Below are 14370 nucleotides of genomic sequence, written 5' to 3'. Positions count from 1 at the left end.
GTTGGGAAAAAAAAACAATTGGGAGTATACAAGAGTCATACAATGCACTTTATTTTTGCCCATATTCTTTATCTGTAAGCTAATATAAATAGTGGTCATAGCTGTTAAAAAAAAAAGGGACATAGCCATATGAGACACACTGACTTCATAAATGACTGGTTGTTTTAAGTTATTAATGTCTCAATACTTTTGTTATGTGTGGAGACTGGTAAATCCCCCAGTAGCGTGGGCTCTCTCTGTTTTATGTTTTTATTGTATAGTGTGAAGGTTACTGTGTCAGTGACGGTGCAAGGCCTTGGCAGTTTATTGTGCATTTTTATCGAAACTGTGGTTTCGGCTGCCGTGTTGCATCAGCACTGTGAAGTCCGTGCTTTGCACAACTCCTGTGTTTCTGCTTTCTTCTCAGGCTACATCTGCCGTGTCACGGTTGAAAAATGAAGCGAGAGTTAAATAAGCTCACTTAAAGTCCTGTTTATTAAACTTGGGGAAATTACTTGGGGAAACTTCCTCATTACAGTGGCACAATGCGCCATGTGGCAGAGCCGCGGTTTGTGCCGCACAGTGCGTCGTTTTTTTTTTTTTCTTTGTGTGCTAAAAAGACAAAAGCAGGTGCAGCACAGCGCCGCGAGGGGGCGGAGCCAACGACGGAATCGACGCTGATTGGTCCGTATGTATACATGGGCGGGGCCTGTGTTGTAGTGTATAAAGTCTCCCGGCACGTTCAGCCACGGCCGCTTAGAAGCAAACAGCGAGGAGACCGGTGAGACCAGGAGGAGTCCACGCTGCGGGAGTCGTAGATGTCATCAGGTTGTTACAAGTTTGAAAAAGTTTTAACCGGAGCGGAAAAGTAAACCGACGCATCGAGACAGATTCGGTTTCACTGATGCTGGGAGCTTGTTGAGCGCTTAGTGTAGTGTCCCGTGTGCCTCGGTCTTGTCTCCGGCTGACCAATGCTTCTGCACCAGTTCATGAACGGAGCCCTGGAAGTCATGCATCCCACCTCGCTGCAGAAAGACACTACTTTTACCAAAATCTTTGTCGGCGGCCTGCCGTACCACACAAACGATGCCTCACTCAGAAAGTACTTCGAGGCCTATGGGGACATTGACGAAGCTGTGGTGATAACGGACAGACAGACCGGGAAATCCAGAGGATACGGCTTTGTAAGTATTTACATGCGCCATAACATTTAATGTTATTAAACCGCGTTTCAAGCATTTGTTAAGTCCGCCGCACAAATTAGATCCATATGACTGTGGTTAGAAGTTACTTGGAGTCTACATGAGAGTCTTTCCTCCTCGCCCCCCCCACTCCTCCACTATGTGAACTTATATGGTGAACTGCTAACTACACGCACACTCACTCGGACACATCTCAAAGGCAATTCTCACACCGAGGCTCCAACACACATTACACAACATCTCCTTTTTCGCCTGGCTGGCTGTTATTTTAGCTTAATGAGGATGAGGGATCACACAAGTTGATGGGTAACTAAGAAGATTATATTTCAACATATGCCTGATGTACCCCCCCTGACCCCCCCCCCTCCCAAACCCACCTAATGAAGTCCCCCCCTCCCTCTCCCCCCCACTCACCCCTTGATCAGCCCCAGCTTATGGCTTTGGGAGTGTGTTTGTGTGTGAGGGAACGACCGCACCACATCTTATTTGCTTTATATGGTTATTTTGGAGCAGTGGGGAGGTTGACCTTGCACACCGTGACCTACATTGTCAGGACCGGAGCAAGTCGGGCCACTGCACATGATTTACATCACATCTTGGGCCACAGAGAGGGTTTCCAACAACGGCACAATGGCTCTACCCTGCTCTACGAATCGATCTTCCTTTTTGATCTCAACAATTTGAGGTTTCAGACAGGCCAAACCATCATACGAGATGTTTTAAACTTCAGAAATTCTACTCTGGATTATTTATGGTGTGTGCAGTCTGCCCTCTGATCTCGACGCACGGTGCAGAGTGAAGCTGTTTAGCGTCAGCTTCGCGCCTGGCCTCATATTAATGATAAATATGCTCAATTTACACATTAATAGGTGACTTATCCGTTCCGGTGAAAGAGCGAGACGGGCTCTTCTCTTTGACACAAAGAACAGGAGTAGCACAAGAAATGCAAATATTTACCAGATGCTTGGAACGGCACATCAGCACAAATGTAGTATCAGACCAAAGAAGGACTGGAAAACTGTTATGTGTGCATGTTTACGTCTAACGGCAGAATCGTAAGACAATTGCTCTCTGTGTTTACACACCAGAGGAAAGCTGTCCTGTGAGTCTAGCTGGTATCGAGCGGCCGCGTTCGGCGGCTGGTGTTTCAGGTTAAACAGGCTGCGGGGCGGTGTGGGTGATCAGCGCTTTATGCTCGGCTCACTTTTTTGTGTGGCAACCTGCTAATTCGTTCCTCCGTGCGTTCCAGTCGCAGAAGTGGCTGTTCTGGCAGGAGGGGAGGTTGGGAGGTGCCTTAAGCTGAGCGCACCTTTTTTTTTTTTTTTTTTTTTTTTTTAAAACACACTTCAGAGGTGGATTAGTAGAACCCCCCCTTACAGCAAGTCTCTTCAGTGTAAACACAGCCTCGCTCCTTCCTGTGTGTTCACAACACAGGCCCTGGAGTGGGCTTTGTTCTGACTCCTTCCACTACGAACAGGCACTACTGCTTTTTAAAAAAAACGTCCTCTTAAACAATGCGAGCCGTGGCCTACTTCGCTGCTCGCTCCACGCACAGAGGTGACTCTGAGTTGGCAGAACATGGCAATCAAAACAGAAGGGCTCCTCTAATGCCAGGAGGGAAAGAGGAGGGGTGGACTAATGCCAATCTCCTTATTTTGGCCCTAATTGGATAAGCTCCTTGTTGCTCTTCTCAGATCCATATTTCAGCAGCTCTGCCCATGGCTGTGTGGCAGTGGAGCGGCCGGCTACTGCTGCTGTGGGCAGTTTCAAAGCTTAGCATTGTGCTTTGTTTGTAGTTTCTCTTCTTCTTCTCCTTCTTCTTCTTCTTCTGAGAATTGGTCACGAAAGGGGAAAAAGCTTGTTCGGGCCAATGCCTATTTAAAGTGTTTTTTTTTTTTGTTTTTTTTACAACATGACACGGTGATTTAATTATTTGACGAGTCCCCACAATGTTTCCAGGTGACCATGACGGACAGAAGCGCAGCGGAGAGAGCCTGCAAGGACCCCAATCCCATCATCGACGGCAGGAAGGCCAACGTCAACCTGGCTTACCTGGGCGCCAAGCCTCGCAGCATACAGACAGGTGAGTTACAGGGATTTCATCCTAGTCAGCATAATACAAAATGATAGAGCAGCTATTATATGTGTTCTATGTTAAACTCAGCCGAGTGCTTAAAAATATACATTATTATTATCATTTTGAATTCAGTATTAAGCTATCCCTTACCCCTTAACTGAAATATGTTGGATTGATGTTAATGTGTATTTAAAGACATTAAAATTTGTGGAGGGAAATTTAAAAAAAGAAATATATAAGAAGGTCTAATCAACCAAAGATTTTGGGACCCCTCTGCAGTACATAGGGGTACCTGTTAAGATCCATGCCATAGAGTAAAAACTCTACGCAGCCAACACAGCTGTACTAAACATGTGAGAAGACAAGACTGAATAATCCATAAGAGTGTGATTTGAACTTCTTTGTTTGTGTCCCTGGACAGCTCGAATGAAATCTCCTCCGTACAAACTTCTGGTTGTACCACCATTCCCAGAGGGATAAAAAAAAAAAAATCTGATTTACAAAGGTTGCCATGTGGCCTCATGTTTTTACTGTCGCTTACTGCACATTTCGAAATTGTTGTTCAGCGGTAGGTTGGAAACAACCTCTGCCTCTGTCTCTCCGCGCCCTCTGTGTATTGTTCTCTGTCCCTCCTCTGTAAATGCAGATGTGTGTGTGTGTCTGACAGCCAGCCTCTTCTCTTCCAGGCATATCCATCGGAGTGCAGCCCATTCACCCGGCCCTCATCCAGAGGCAGTATGGGTAAGTAAGCGGGGAGTGGGCGCTTGTTGTGTCTCTTGCGTTATGCTTTGTGCAACGCCACTTCTTTGGCAAACGGGGGGGGGCCTCTAGAAAGTACATGTCAGTTTCTGTGTCCACGTGCAACTCCACAAGTCGTCCATTAGCATATTTGGGTTTTGTAGGGCTGGGAGATGGTTCACATGTCCGTGGTAATAGAAGCGCGTTCCAGAGGTGAATGTGTGACTCACTTGTTAACTTCTGTCAGGAGCGTCTTGACTCGTGTACCTGCCTGACTGGAGCTGGTGGAAGTGGCTGTGTTGTGGAAACGGCCTGGATGGCGTCTGGGAGCCACGGTCCACTAAGCAGCTAATGAGCGCTTCACTGTAAAACGATAGGACTCTCCTCCCCACCTCTCAAATATCACGCTTTTTAAAGCTGTAAATCAGCGCCGTTCAAAATTTTACACTCGAAATCTCCCTGGAAGAGTAAAAACAAACAGAAGTCCAGTCAAATTATACAAGAACACAAACTGGAAGTTTCTTTAATGTACGACCAATCAAACATTAACAAGATTGATGCTCGGTTAATTATTAAGCGTCTTTCTATGGGGCCAGTGATGACTGGAGAGTAATTTATCAACCACAAGAATACAAGCGTACAAAGTGAAATTTATGCAGCTGTCACTGACCAGTGTTTTAGACATTTTCATTTGCCGTTCCATGTCTTCAGTGCAGCTCTGCAGGGATCTGTGGACTTTACAATAAATACAACTGTCACATTAATGTAGCTTGAAAGTCATCTATAGCTGTGCACTTTATGACTTAAGAGCATGTGAGATTTGTGGAAATCCCGGGGCGGTCCACGGGGACAAGGACAAAATAAGAAGCATGTGGTGTTCCTTTTTTTTTTTTTTCTTTCTTTCTTTCTTTTTTTTTTGAGTTTAGTGAGCCCAAAAAAAGACACGTCCGTAGTATCTCACTGGGTCTGAATTACACATTTAACCGTCCACTGGAGGACATGTCCCATCGTGTTTCTAAAACGTTAGAAGGACGCAGGTCGTTTTCCCACTTGCCACACCGAGTTTCGACGGTACCCAAAACCCCGAGGGTCTTGAAATGCGGCGCGCGGCGCTGCTTTGAGGCCTGGTGCCTGACAGGTGTTGGTTCATATTACAGCCTTTTACACCCCCTTAATCTCCCATGACCACCACCCCAGAGAGCCCCACACAGCACCTGTCCTCCTCTCTCTGAGTTTCCTCTGTACGGCGGGTGACAGACGCAGGCCTCCCTAAGATGCAGAGCGTACAAGTGCCACCCCCCCTCCAAACCCCCCTCCAAACCCTTTGACAACATATGGCGTGAGGATGATGTGAAGTAGGGTTTTGTACAGTACTGGAGCTTTTGCATGTAGTGTTGATGTGTCTGTTTGTTGCTGTGTGTGTGTGTGTGTGTGTGTGTGTGTGTGTGTGTGTGTGTGTGTGTGTGTGTGTGTGTGTGTGTGTGTGTGTGTGTGTGTAGCTGTGGTCAGCAGATGCGGACTGTGAGGGCCAGAGGGGGGGTCACCGAGGCCAGAAACATTGTTTGTTGAGGGAGGGGAGGAGTTGTCAGCGTGTGCTTGCAGATTCATCTCTTCTCATGCATCACCTCCTCCGCTACGTCGCGAGCCCGGTTAATTTCCCGCGTGTCGCATACATCCGTTTTTTTCTTTTCTTTTGTGTTTTTTTTTTCTTTTCTTTTCTTTTTTTACTTCATTTTCTCCCCTCGCGGTACGAGCGTGTCAGATGGAGACGGTGAAAACTGACACCTCTGTGAGACCGAGGGGGAGGTGGGGGGTTAAAGATGAGAATGAGGGGTGAGTGCTGGCGATAAGCGGGGGAGGAAGAGGAGGAGCTGGGTAGGCTTAATGCTTAATGAGGCAGTGTGCTCCCTAGGAAACTCGCCTCCACAGGTGTCAAACAAAACACCTTTCCCCCCCCCATTCGGAGGCTTTCAAAGAACAAACCCCGGTTCCTTTAAAACAAAGGAATGAATATCAAGTCCTCTTACAAGTGTTCTGAGGTGTTGTTTACTTCTCCCACCCAGCCCCGTCCCGTCCTGCGTTCACACGTTCTGAGTCATTCACTGAAGGTCATACGTGTTATCGCGTAGAAATATTTAGCTGCTTGGTGCGATATCGTCCGGGCTTTTCGCATTAGCTCATTATGGGGCCTTCATTAACTGTGAATACTCCAGCAAGTGTTTTTTTCTTTTTCTTTTTTCTGTATCTCAGCTTGACATTTGTTGAGTGGCACTACGTCAAACACACACACACAGACTGGTTGTCAGCATAAAACCAGCTGACCTATGAGCTTCCAGCTGTCATCCCTGTCCCCTGCCACGACACACCCCCCCCCCCCCCCCACTAATCTGACCCCCAGGACCCACAACTGTCCCTAACGTGCCTTTTAGGTAGCACGGTTAGCACGCGACAGTCCCCTCCGGTCCACTGAACGCATTAAAGCTGTAACGCAGTAGTGCTTTTCGCCTCTTTTCTGTTTCGCTGTACCTACGCGAGGTCACGCGTGGCAGCGCGCTCCAAAGGCCGCGGAGAAGGCAGACTCATAATATGTGACGCGGGTGAAAGGACACACGCCCCGCAGCATTAATGTATGGTCATCTTTGAAAGCCGCATGCGAGAGTGAATGCCTCTTTGTGCAGTAAGTAGCGAACAGGAGGGCAAAGCGTAGATTGCGTAGGTGTGCGGGGGTTGCCTTCATTTGCCTACGTTTACTCGTTACAAGCCGCTGTTGTCTTGTTTTTTTTTTGTTGTTGTTTTTTTCGCTCAGGGCTCTGACACTATGACTTTATTTCCCCTTCACTTGACAGACGTCTCATTTAGCCTCTGTGGCTTTTGTGTTACGCTGGCTGTCGTGTGAAAAGCTCTTCTCTTCTTCCTCATTTCATGGTTGTTGGACACGCATTTTTTCAGTTTGGAGTACACTGTCCCGTCGTTCCACACACTTCATGAAAACTTAATGTGATGCCGTAGGACCATTGTGTTGTTGCTGACAATAATCACTGCCATCCTCCTGTCCACCCTCATGCCGGGGTCGCTCTGTGCCGCCAGCTGACCGGTGCGACCAGCAGACGATCGGAAGATGCCCACAGTGCAGGACTAACCCCGAGGAGGGGTATGACAGAAAATATCTGCCCTGCCCCCCCGTCCCCCTGCTCCTTCCCTCAGCCAGCCTCTCTACAAGGTGCCAGTGATGGCTTGAGAGTGCAGTGCAGTGTGCTGTGATGGACTGGAGTGCCTTTTTATCTTTTCCCCTTTTTTGTGTGATACGAACTGAAGAGGTTATGCTGATTGTGGTGTGACTCTTTCCCTATTATGGCATGGTTTGGGGTTTGCAGTGGTAACTGGTGTGTGTGAGTGTGGATAAAAGGGGGAGGGTAGCGGTACTGGAGAGGGTGTGTGTGTGTGTGTTGTGAGAGTTTAAGGGAGATGACGGCCCTATCCATGCATGCTTCCATCTTTTGCTGTGTTCATTTCATAGCTGCCTTTTATTACTGATCTTCTTCTAATGGAGTGAATCCCTCATCAGTCCATGAGAGGAAGACTTTGATCATGCAGCTGTAGGACGTAATTCAACGTGACATTTGTTTTATTTTACCTATGTCCCAGAGTGTGCGCGCGTGTGTGTGTGTGTTTTCCCTCGCATCAAGGGTTAAGGTTCCCAAAACAGTGATTTAAATCACCCTTACTATGAAGAGGGCTGTCCTCTGCCTGCTGCCACCATCATCAACCTTCCTTTTATTCAACAAACTCACAATCCTAAGTAAAAAATGGACTAATCTAAAACCTACTCCCCTTCCATTTTCTCTGTGGATAAAGTGGTGAAGACAGTACAGTCCCCAGACCCTACAACCCTAATCAGCCACGTCTGAGTCGTCAGCCCACGAGGCCTGGCCGAGCCCTGAACCCAGCCCTGATGAGCTCCCCTGCCACCATTACCTCCCCTAGCCGACATCATCACCTGGCGTAGTCTTTGTGAGATTTCTAAAAACCAAATGAGAAGTAAGGGGCTGCAACTTCTGCACTCCCTTCGTGCACTTCCCCTTTTTTTTTTTTTCGTCTTTTGTGTGTGTGTGTGTGTGTTCAGTGAGTGAAGAGCAGCAGCTGTTAAAACACTCTGTTGATGCCTGAGCCTGAAAACCTGCCAGTAACGGCTGACTCTATCATTCACCCCCTACACTCCTCCCCTGTCTACCACAGGAGGCCCTACCTAACAGGTTTTGTAGGTTTTACTAACTGACACAGGCAGAGGGTTGACTCACCCTCGCCTCCTAACCTCATCTGCCTTTTGTCTTTTTAGTCATCTATTTAGTCTTAGTGTGTGTGTATATAATAACAGTGGGCATCCGGGTGAGAACTCTCTGGGTTCAGAGCACCTACAGAGAGTTTATATTCCCAGCATGCTTACCCTGTGAGAGCAATGTAAACAATGGGAGCCAGGCTTTGGGATTTCTCTGTTACGCCTTTCTACCCCTTCAGCCTAATTCCCCTTTTTTTTTGCCCTTTGTGTCTTCGCGCAGGTTGGCCCAGCCGTACGTCTACCCGCAAGCGTTTGTGCAGCCTAGCCTGGTGCTGCCCACTCAGGTTTCCTCGTCTGTCAGCAGCAGCCCCTACCTGGACTACAGTGCGGCCTACTCCCAGTACGCCCAGGCCGCTTTCGATCAGCAGTACCCGTACGCCGCCTCTCCGGCCGGCTTCCTGAGCTACAACTACGCCACCAGCCCCACTGCCACCGCCGGCCCGGCCGCCGCCGCCACGGCCCCGGCCACCGTCCACCCCACCCTCCCCTCGGCCACCGGCCCAGCTCCGACCTTCCTGCACTACGCCCCACAGCAGCACATCCAGCCGGACCGTATGCAGTGAACCAGGAAGGAGGCAGAGGAGAGGGAGCAGTACAGGTGGAAGGATAAGAGGAGGAGAAGAAGGAGGAGGAAGGGTGCGAGTAGTAGTGGTGGTTGAGGACCTTTGGACAGAGGATGGTGAAACACCCTGTAGGGTGACCTTGCTGTTGTCAGCAGCAGCTTTCAGGAAAAGAGTGGGACTATTGCACTATATGATCAGAATGAGCCGTTTGCTCATTGGTGAAAGCTCGGGGGAGGGAGGGGCAGGGGGGGTGCTGTTGGGGATCAGGTTGGGAAGCTAAACAGCATAAAGTATGTGGTTGCTTCCAAGGGCTTCCAGAAGCTGACACTTCATTTTTTTTTTTTTTTTATTATTATTATTTTTATCTTCCTTTATTATCGTATTAATGTCCCTGTCAGCGTTTGTATGCCATTCTTATCAATGTTAGCATGTTTTTTGGCTCAATCGGTGAAAGCTATGTATGTCCGTGGTACATACTGATGTTTGGAGAGCTGTCTGGGACACGTAACACCTCCTTCCTCCCGCTTACAGAGCATCTGGGGGGTGGCTATTTGGGGGCGCCGCTGCTTTAGGACACTGAAAGACAGACATAGATGGGAGTGCGGGGTGAAGGCAAAGTGGTGGAGGCAATCGGCGATGCATACAGCTGGCGTCCCAGGCGTGGTCCCCATCCCGGTGCACGGAGAGGCGGAGACCTGCGACATGAACAAACCTACAGCGTCCACGTAGGAGGATGAAGAGAGATTGCACCTCACGGACAAAAGTTTTCAGTATAAGACCATGGGAGTTGCATTGTTTTGAGACGTCAATGTCAAGACTACAAACATTTTTATTATTTTAATCAAGAGGCCTTAATAAATAAATAAAAAAAAATGAATAAATAAATAAAGAAGAAAAAGAGATCTCCTAATTTTTCAAGTGCTCCTCCCTCCACAGAGCTGCACGCAGCAAGTCTCTTATTACTGACCCGACTGGGTCCGGAAAGTCATATTAATCTGAGTCTTGGTAATTTCACATGGATGTAGATAATCACAAGCAGTATGTGGACAAATGGGTACCAAGGAGCTTCATATATCATTGTTGAAAGGTAGCTGACACTGAGCTCAAACACCAGTGTTTTTTTTTTTTTTGTTGTTTTTTTTATCATTATTACTATTATTATTGTCGTTGTTTAGTCTTTATCGTCACTGAGATTGTTTAAAAACCATTGCTCTCAAAAGGACATTCATGTACAGCATTTTAAAATGTCTTCAGTCCTCAAGTACATCTAAATATTTATGGTATTTATAAGAGGTACTAAGTTAAAATAGTTTTTTTTTTTTTTTTTTTTGTTACTATGACTGTGGCGCTGATGTCTTTTAACTCGGCATAGCTGCAGCTCTACAGGTGTCGTATTCATTTTGTTTATCCTGTGACCACGTCGGGGGATTCAACGACGAGCTCTCGTTTGTAGCTCCTGGACTGGTTTCATTGGAAGTTCACTAGGATTTTTTTATTTATTATTATTACTTTTTTTTTTTTTAAAGAATGTCTTTTACAGTCCCTTCAAAGAAGCCATACCAAAAAAAACAAAATAAAGAATTTGTACTTAAAAAGACCTCCTGTCCCCGTCTTCCTTCGGCTTTCGTGGATTTGTGTTTGACGTGTTTACAGTGTGTGTTATTGCACTGTCATTGTATTAATGAAAGTGAAATGTGGATCCTGCTGCGGGTTCAGTTCAGCGTGTGCTTGTTATCAAGGCTGTGTGTGCTGTTGGATCCTGCATGACGGAGAGGGGCCCCGACGTTTATCAAGCCGCAACACCACTACCTGCCAGGGGTGCTGGGTGTTCCCTTGGCCCACACACTTGCTTTCATTCCCTTGCTGAGAGTTTTTTCTAAAGAAAATGAAAGGGGTTTGCCAGAAAGTGTTTTGAAGTTAGATTCTCCATTACAACTCACAGCTGCAAGTAACCTTTTTTTTTTTTTTTTAGTTTTTATTTTGCTAGACAAGCTTAGCTAGCTCTGTTTCCCAGAGTGTTTGTGTTTACGTCAGCTCCTTCTCAAGATGTGTCACTTCTAAACCCCACTAAGGCCCAGAGAACCAAGCGCAGGCAAGGTTGAAACAAAAACACATCCATTATCTTTTCGTCCCCACCCAGGGTGTAATTTATCCACCCAGTGATGATTTACAACATGGCAAATTGATGTTTTTGTGTTGCTTTTGTTTTGATTGAAATCCATTCAGACATTATTTACTCCAGAAATTTGCTACTTAATTATACAGACACGTTGTCCTTTCAGCCATTGTTTCAGTGAGTTTCTTTTCCCTCGTGTGACTGTGGCTGTGACACGTAAAGTCACGAAGGCAAAACATTGGCGTGGATGCACACTTGCTAGGCAACTTTTTGGTGCTTAGAAGCCAGCGAGGCTACTGGTTAGCAAACTAATGACTGGTTAACTTAATGTGAGCGCATTTGCCGCCTTCAAATGGCGTCGCGTGTACCTGTCACAAGTTGTGACTTGTCTCAGTTAATAATAAGTTAATAATAGATATGGCCAATTGTAATTCGGTGGCAGTATTCTTTCCTACTTATGACTGCCTTCAAATGGAGTTGTGTTTGTTGTGTTCAAGGTGCTCACTTGTGTTGCGCACAACTGACTTAACTGAAGTTTGATGTGATGTTTATGCAGACGTTTTTAGAAATAACCAAAGTGGAAGTGCCTTCGGTGGCACAGCGGCTCGGTGGTTATCACTGATCCCTCCCAGCGAGAAGGTACAGGTTCGAGTTTGTATGTTCTCCCTGTGTCTGTGTGGGTTTTCTCCGGTACTCCGGTTTCCTACCCACCTCCAAAGACATGCTCGTTAGGCTGATTGGTGATTCTAAATTGAGTGTGAGGGTGAATGGTTGTTTGTTTGTTAGCCCTGGGATAGACTGGCGACCTGTCAAGGGTGCAGCCCGACTCTCGCCTGATGACAGCTGGGATAGGCTTGGTTGGTTAGACATTTTTCATACATACTGTATATCTTTTTAATTTCCCCCCTACTATTGCACATGTTTGAAAAAAAAAACAGTGTATTATTTGAATAGCTTAATATTGAATGCAAAATGATAATAATATAATAATAATGTAGGACTCATTTAGTAGGTAGGGGGTCCCTACTTAATCTCTCCATCAGTTTGTGGTCCTTGGCCTGAAAAGCGTTGAAGACCCCCTGGCCTAAGTCATTTGAACATTTTTGGAAAACACAAATATTAGTGAACACATTGTTATTTTTATTGGTATTGTCAAGTCAAAAAATGACTTAGGCAATTATACTATCAGGCAAACGATTTCTGAAATCTTGTCACAACTTATCGTGCCCCTGTCTAAAGTAATCAAAAAATCTAATCAAATCAAAACAAAGAAGTACTTCACTAATTCTAATTGATATAGTACTCACTGCCAAACAATTACAGGATCCCATTATTTTCTGATTTTTGTCGTGACTTTGTGTTACACTGCGAGCAAACGGATGATCAGCGAAGCTGGCGGTGTCCCTTCAACGTGTTTTGGTGTGTAAAAACAGAGTGTGACGAGTGTGTTTCGGGAGCTGTGTTTAGGAAGAAGCTTTACAGCTTGAAAGCAAAAAGAGAAGTCTGATGTGCTGTGTGTTGGGACGTGATGTGGAAGATGCCAGCGCTGAGGACAAACTGCAGTTTTTAATAGCTGAATCTTGTCACAGTTTTTTAAACACGTTCAGCAGAATGGATGTCTCTGCTGTTGCTGTGTTTACTGACTGTTACTGTAGTCAGGCGGCTCTGGTCCCCCTCTCTTCTCTTCACTTTGTCACTGTTTATCTTTCACTATCTCATCCCCCGGTTCTCTGTTTGTGATCTCCCTCACGCGTTTGTTTACTCAACTTTTCTGCTTGTCATTTGTGCCTTTTCTTCCCGTAACATCTCTTGTCTTCCTCACGTCCATGCTCAAGGTCCTGTTTCTCCTCACATGCTTCTGTTTCTGTCTCCCTCTCGTCGTCCCGTTCTCATTGTGAATCACACGGCAGAAACAGAGCCGAGTGTCATCTTGATGAACGAGGTCATACAGGCCCAGCAGACCTTGTTATGCTGAGTCACCATAGGGCCTCTCTCAGCCACCCACCCCCCGGTCTCTCTTTCACATGCACATACAAAGTAGGTTCAGTCAAATCTCACTCTCCACATGCTTCTCGCTCTGTCGTGCAACTGTGACGTCAAGTGATTTCTCAGAACTGTCACAGAAGCAGTCCCACCTTATCAGCCTTTGGCTTAACTCTAATCACAACCTGCCAAAGGCACCTCTTGTTTTCGTGGCCTGAACATCATGTAGGACGGGTTTGCATTTGCAAGAGTTAGCGTGAGATACAGTCCGATTTTATATATGACCACAGCATGTGTCCTCCTAAAATTAACTGCCTCAGTGACTGTTACTTTCTATTTGGGCCCCAGTCCCAAGCACATATTAACTTTTATGAATTTACAGTACCTCTACTCTGCTCGCTAACGCTGAGGCAAGAAAAAAAGTTTACGTGAAACAAGGTAATTTTGTACATTAAATCTTTAACTCATAATTTATTTTCATCTTGATTTTTTTTTTTCAACTCCGTGAAATACGCTCAGTGACCATAAAATGATGTATACATATGTAGTATGACTAATGCTCCTGCTTTGTTATTCAAAAACATTGGTTATCAGATTAAGGGTTGACTACAAGGTCTGTAAATAAACAGACCAATCCAAACCTCTGCGTTCGGCGGAGAACCTCTACAGGCTGTATTCTGTTACACACCTAATTTTACACTAATTTGTATGATGTACAATTTTCATTTGAATCAGGGAGCCCCCATTGGGAAGTTAATGCTTAATAGACACTCATATTTAATTATTTTACCCTTTTTAAACTTTATTTATTTTGTAATGTTCTTTGACCATGTATATGTATAATCATAGCTTTTCACGTAAATTTCCCCATATGTATTTTACCCGACTGGCCCCATTTTTAGCGTCTCTGAGGCTCATCAGCCACCGGCCCAATAGACCTGTCAGGGGCCTGGGGAGTGTCGGCGCTGCAGCATCAGATAAGATACTGCCTATATTTATCCTGACTCTCATAAGAATTTGCCAGACCACAAATACCCATCACGTGTACTCTCCCGTGGCTCTTTTGTGCACCAACAACTCATTCAGATAACATGGACGTTTTTGGAAAGAGTCCGGTTTAAATCGTAAGTCAGAGGCACTCGGTAACATCCAATCTCATCGCGGGTTGCCTGCTTTAATTAAGGACCTGTGGTCATCTACATCTACATGCGTCTACATGTGTGTCCGCAACCAGCTCTCGAGATCTGATCTCGGTTTTGGTACACTGCATGCAAATAAACACTGACATCATCTGGGGAGCAGCAGAATAAGATAAATACGCTGGAACAAGTTGAGAAGTGTCTCTGACTCTCTACAAGCACACATGCACTAAGTTA

The 14370-nt window shown here is 46.0% G+C and overlaps 1 protein-coding gene and 1 long non-coding RNA gene across 2 annotated transcripts; one reads left to right on the top strand and one right to left on the bottom strand.

Annotated features, from left to right (window-relative positions):
• The first annotated feature begins 723 nt into the window (after window positions 1-723).
• Window positions 724-10492, top strand: LOC125007113 (RNA-binding protein 38-like). The gene is made up of 4 exons (XM_047583715.1): window positions 724-1163; window positions 3141-3264; window positions 3945-3999; window positions 8553-10492. The coding sequence occupies exons 1-4, from the start codon at window positions 951-953 to the stop codon at window positions 8893-8895; spliced, it is 735 nt and encodes a 244-aa protein (XP_047439671.1). The 5' UTR covers window positions 724-950; the 3' UTR covers window positions 8896-10492.
• LOC125007114 lies at window positions 9266-13130 on the bottom strand. Its single transcript, XR_007112654.1, has 2 exons — window positions 12319-13130; window positions 9266-10771 (listed from the first exon to the last, which is right to left on the bottom strand). It is a non-coding gene; the product is annotated as an uncharacterized LOC125007114 (long non-coding RNA).
• Between the last annotated feature and the right edge of the window lie 1240 nt (window positions 13131-14370).

This window comes from Mugil cephalus, chromosome 4 (assembly GCF_022458985.1).
Source record: "Mugil cephalus isolate CIBA_MC_2020 chromosome 4, CIBA_Mcephalus_1.1, whole genome shotgun sequence".
Taxonomy (NCBI): domain Eukaryota; kingdom Metazoa; phylum Chordata; class Actinopteri; order Mugiliformes; family Mugilidae; genus Mugil; species Mugil cephalus.
Note: the sequence above shows the minus strand (reverse complement) of the source record. Positions and strands in the feature narration are given on the sequence as shown.

Excerpts from the sequence above, each read along its gene's own strand:
- LOC125007113 (XM_047583715.1), top strand. The coding sequence starts at position 951 with ATGCTTCTGCACCAGTTCATGAACGGAGCCCTGGAAGTCATGCATCCC. Across the intron at positions 3,265-3,944 it reads GCCTCGCAGCATACAGACAG|GCATATCCATCGGAGTGCAG; the intron begins GTGAGTTACAGG and ends CTTCTCTTCCAG. Across the intron at positions 4,000-8,552 it reads CTCATCCAGAGGCAGTATGG|GTTGGCCCAGCCGTACGTCT; the intron begins GTAAGTAAGCGG and ends GTCTTCGCGCAG.